Consider the following 3,579-nt stretch of genomic DNA (forward strand, 5'->3'; position numbering starts at 1 on the left):
CCCCTATTTTTAAAAAAAAAAAACCTGTTTTATTCACGCTTTTCTCTCCCTCCTCCCCCCCCCTCTTTTTTTTTTTTTTTTGAAAAGCCCCCAAATAGGCTCCATGTGGTTCTGGGTAAAGTCAGCCCCTGGCTTGGCTTTGAAATTGCTTCTGCAATTATGTAAAAGAGCCATTCAGCAACACGGCGGAATTAAAAGCGATGGAGGGCTGCTCCCTTTTCTCCGGCGAGCCTCTCATGTTGGCCGGCTCAAAGCCTTTTCCAACACGACGTCTTTGGCGAGGACAAAAGCTGGAACAAAAAAAAAAAAAGGGAAAAAAAAAAGGAAAAAGGAAAAAGAAAAAAAAAAAAAGCCCCCAAACTTGTAAATTGAACGTCAAGGGAACTTTACACAATTTCAAAGGCCATAAATAATGATAAAGGGACCAGGCAAAGAGGCAAACCCAGGCAATTAATGGAGGTTCCCAAGCAAAGATCAAGTGGTTTGGAAAATAAAATTAAATGCAAAAAAAAAAAAAAGGAGGAAAAAGAAGGAGGAGGGGGGTTGGCTGGGGCTGGGATCCCTCCTGCCTTTGGGAAGTTGAAGCCTTCCTGGGACAATAGTGCTGGCTGAGCCTCTGGGAGCAGTTTTGGGGAGCTTTGGGGCACAAACCCCGGCTAAAAGTGGCTTCAGGCTTGGGGTGGGGGGGTGTCTCCCAAACCCAAGGGTGAGTGGGAGACCCTGCTCCTGCCTGGCCTGCCCGCTTGGGAAGCTCTTAATGACCCGCTGCTCGTTTCTAGCTAATTGATGCTCATATTTTCTGGGGGAGGGTGGTGGATGGCAGGTCGGGGGGGCTGCGCACACCAGGAGGAAGGTGACCCCGCAGCAGCTGGGCTGGCAGGTGCCAAGGATGGGGACAGACACACTCTGTCCCCCAAATCCTGTCCCTCTTGGACGGCCACCCTCCAGGCCCCAAAACCCCAGAGGGCATGTGGGGGCGAGGCAAGGGGTGAGGGTGGTCCCTTGAGCATCGGCACAGCTACACGTCCCAAGGGAGCCCCCCTCAAAGCAGTGGGGGATTTTACCCCCCAAAATGTGCCTGTTGGGGTTTGTCCCATGGGGGGGTCACGACCTCCTGCCCAGTCCTCAGCAAGTGGCATTTTTTTCACCAGCCCCCCCAAAAACCATTCACTGCTAATTCCTACCACCGAAGCTCAGTGGCTTCCCCAAATGGGGGCCTGCCCTGCGCCCCACGCCCAGATACCTGGGTAAGTTGTTCTCTCCACATTTCCAACCAACACCTAAAACCGTTCTTTTCTTGGCAAGAAATGATATGGGGGGGTTACTGCTTTTGGGCCTTGGCACAGTTTCACCACCCTGTCCTGCATCTGGCTCCCCATCCCCATTTTGCTGCAGCTTTCGGGGTGCTGAACCCCACTGGGTGCCTGAGGTGTGAGTTTTGGCGTTCCCCCATCCCCAGTTCTGCATTTCTGCTGGAGAAGCAACTTTGCCCCAGGATGTGGTGAACGGGACAGGGTGGACGGCCATTCAAGCAGCTGCTGCCTTGGCCTGGCAGGGGGGGGCGGGTGGGTGACGTCTGTGCACACACACGCTTTTGGGGCCCATCTCTGACTTCAAGGGACTGGGAAAAGTTTACTTGTACAGCTCATTTCCATATGTCCCAGCTCTGTCTTGCGGAGGCCACCATATGTGTGGTAGTGCGGCGCTCGGGATTTTTCCCAGCGCAGCGCCAGCAAGGTTTTGATCTCCCCCATGGATGCTTCGTAGCCACACGTGTGGTTCTTTCTCTCCAATTTTTTTTTTCCCTTTCCTGCTCCCCATCACCCAGCAAGCATCGTCAGATTGCAGCCCCTCTCCTGCCTCCTGCTCCTTCCCACTGCGGCAGTTGGAGTTGAGCTAAACCCTCCGGCCTCCCAAATCATCAGCATCCCCGTTCCTTCCAAAACCAACCAGAGCGGGCTGAAAATCCTTGTGGAGAAGCAAAGCTTTCGTTTAAATAGAAAAGCGGGGGGTGGGGGGAAATCGTCTCTTTTCAGGAAACGGCGTTAGATTGCGGGAAGGGGAGATAATTAGGCATGGTAATCTGGCAGGGCATGGAAATGTGTACCAACACCCAGCTCCTGCAGCTGTTTTTATTGTCAGCCCTCTTCAAAATTTGCCCACAAACAAGTGCCTTTGCAAGACGGGAGTATTATTTCAGCTGAGAATAGGCTTTTTGTTCGGCACATAATTAGCTGATTTTTCTCCCGGAGAAAAACGTCGGCGATCTCTGATTGTCGAAGAAGCAACCGGAGCGTGATTGTGCCTGGGAAGCGTAACAGGAGCAAGAGGCAGGGTGGGCAGGGCAGCCGCCCCCACGCCCCACAGAGGGACCCCCAACACCAGTGGGATGCAGCAAGACCCTTTCCCAGGGGGTCTAAACCCAAGCGTATGGTAGAAATTGCTATTTCGGAGGATCACGCTTGGCTGGGGGGGCAGAAGCCCTTTCCCCCCAGGCCATTGCGTGGGTGCAGACCTGGTCCTGCATGCCCCCAGCTTGAAACGTGGCAACGAGAAGCTGCTCAGGGAGGATCCCGCACCACCTGGAGTAGGGACTGCTGAAGAACAGGTGGCTTCTGGCAGGTTTTGCCCCCCAAAAACCTTTCCCAGGAAAGGAGCATCAGCTGAACAAAAAAATTTCTGTGACTCCAGAGGCCTCTCTGCTGGGTGGAGAGACTGTGCTTAAATAAACTGCAGGCTTTTTCCCCATATCAGGGTAGGGAGGAGGTACAGCTTTTTGGAGCAAAGAAGTGAAACGTGGGAGCTGTGGAGGAAGAGGAAAACTGGGAGGTGCTTGAGCCCTTCCGGGCGTGAGTCCGTGGGGTGGCAGAGGTCAGGGCATCCCTCCACCCACCCGGGATGGCGGCTCGACCCCCACCCGCCCGGGGGGCCGATGGCTGCTCCCAGCCCCTTGGGCGTCTGCGGGCTGCTTGTTGGGAGCTGTGCTGTGGGTTTCCATGGGACGCACAGGCTCGCGTCCATCCTCCCACCGGGGGGATGCGTTATTCAGAGCGGGGTGCACGCTGCTGCTGGTCCCTGAGGTTGGGCCATCGGGGGGGGGCCAGCTCATGTTTTGCAGCCGATGATAAAACCAATGACTTTATCAAAAGCAGAGCTCAGGCTTAGGGAGACCCTAGCGAGGTAATTCTTGCAAGACCCTCTGCCTTCGCTAGGGAAATTTTAATTGCATGGGAAACATCGCCAACAGCGTCTCACCCTACCGTGCGTTTTAAAGTGATTTTTTTCTTCTAGGGAGAGGAGTGGGCAAGAGGGGAGACCATGAGCAAAACTACACCCCCAAAAAATCAGTGTGTACTTAATGATGCAGGGAATAGGTGTGAGCGCTGAACGCCAAAATAAGGGATGCAGCCGGGGCTCGCTATCCTACACCCCGCCGGTGCTGGGAGGGAGCTCGTCCCTGCCGTGAAGGGCTCGGCCGGGGAGGCAGTTTTGTGTGTGGCTGTGGGCTTGTTTCGGCGTATTTGGGCTGCAGGATCTGGGAGTAAGAGGGATGGGGGCTGGGACGCAGGATTTGGCCCC

At 54.7% G+C, this 3,579-nt stretch overlaps 1 protein-coding gene across 1 annotated transcript in view; it reads right to left on the reverse strand.

Moving 5' to 3' along the window:
• The window catches only part of GBX2 (gastrulation brain homeobox 2), a 4,808-nt gene extending 1,787 nt beyond the window's left edge, over window positions 1-3,021 (reverse strand). Inside the window, exons 1-2 of the mRNA XM_009635482.1 lie at window positions 2,894-3,021; window positions 2,732-2,840 (exon numbers count right to left, since the gene is read on the reverse strand). Of these exons, the coding sequence (XP_009633777.1) occupies window positions 2,732-2,840; window positions 2,894-3,021 (237 nt within the window). The remainder of the gene's footprint in view (window positions 1-2,731; window positions 2,841-2,893) is intronic.
• Window positions 3,022-3,579: the final 558 nt, after the last annotated feature.

Source organism: Egretta garzetta, unplaced genomic scaffold (genome assembly GCF_000687185.1).
Source record: "Egretta garzetta isolate BGI_Z169 unplaced genomic scaffold, ASM68718v1 scaffold113, whole genome shotgun sequence".
NCBI classification, from domain to species: Eukaryota; Metazoa; Chordata; class Aves; order Pelecaniformes; family Ardeidae; genus Egretta; species Egretta garzetta.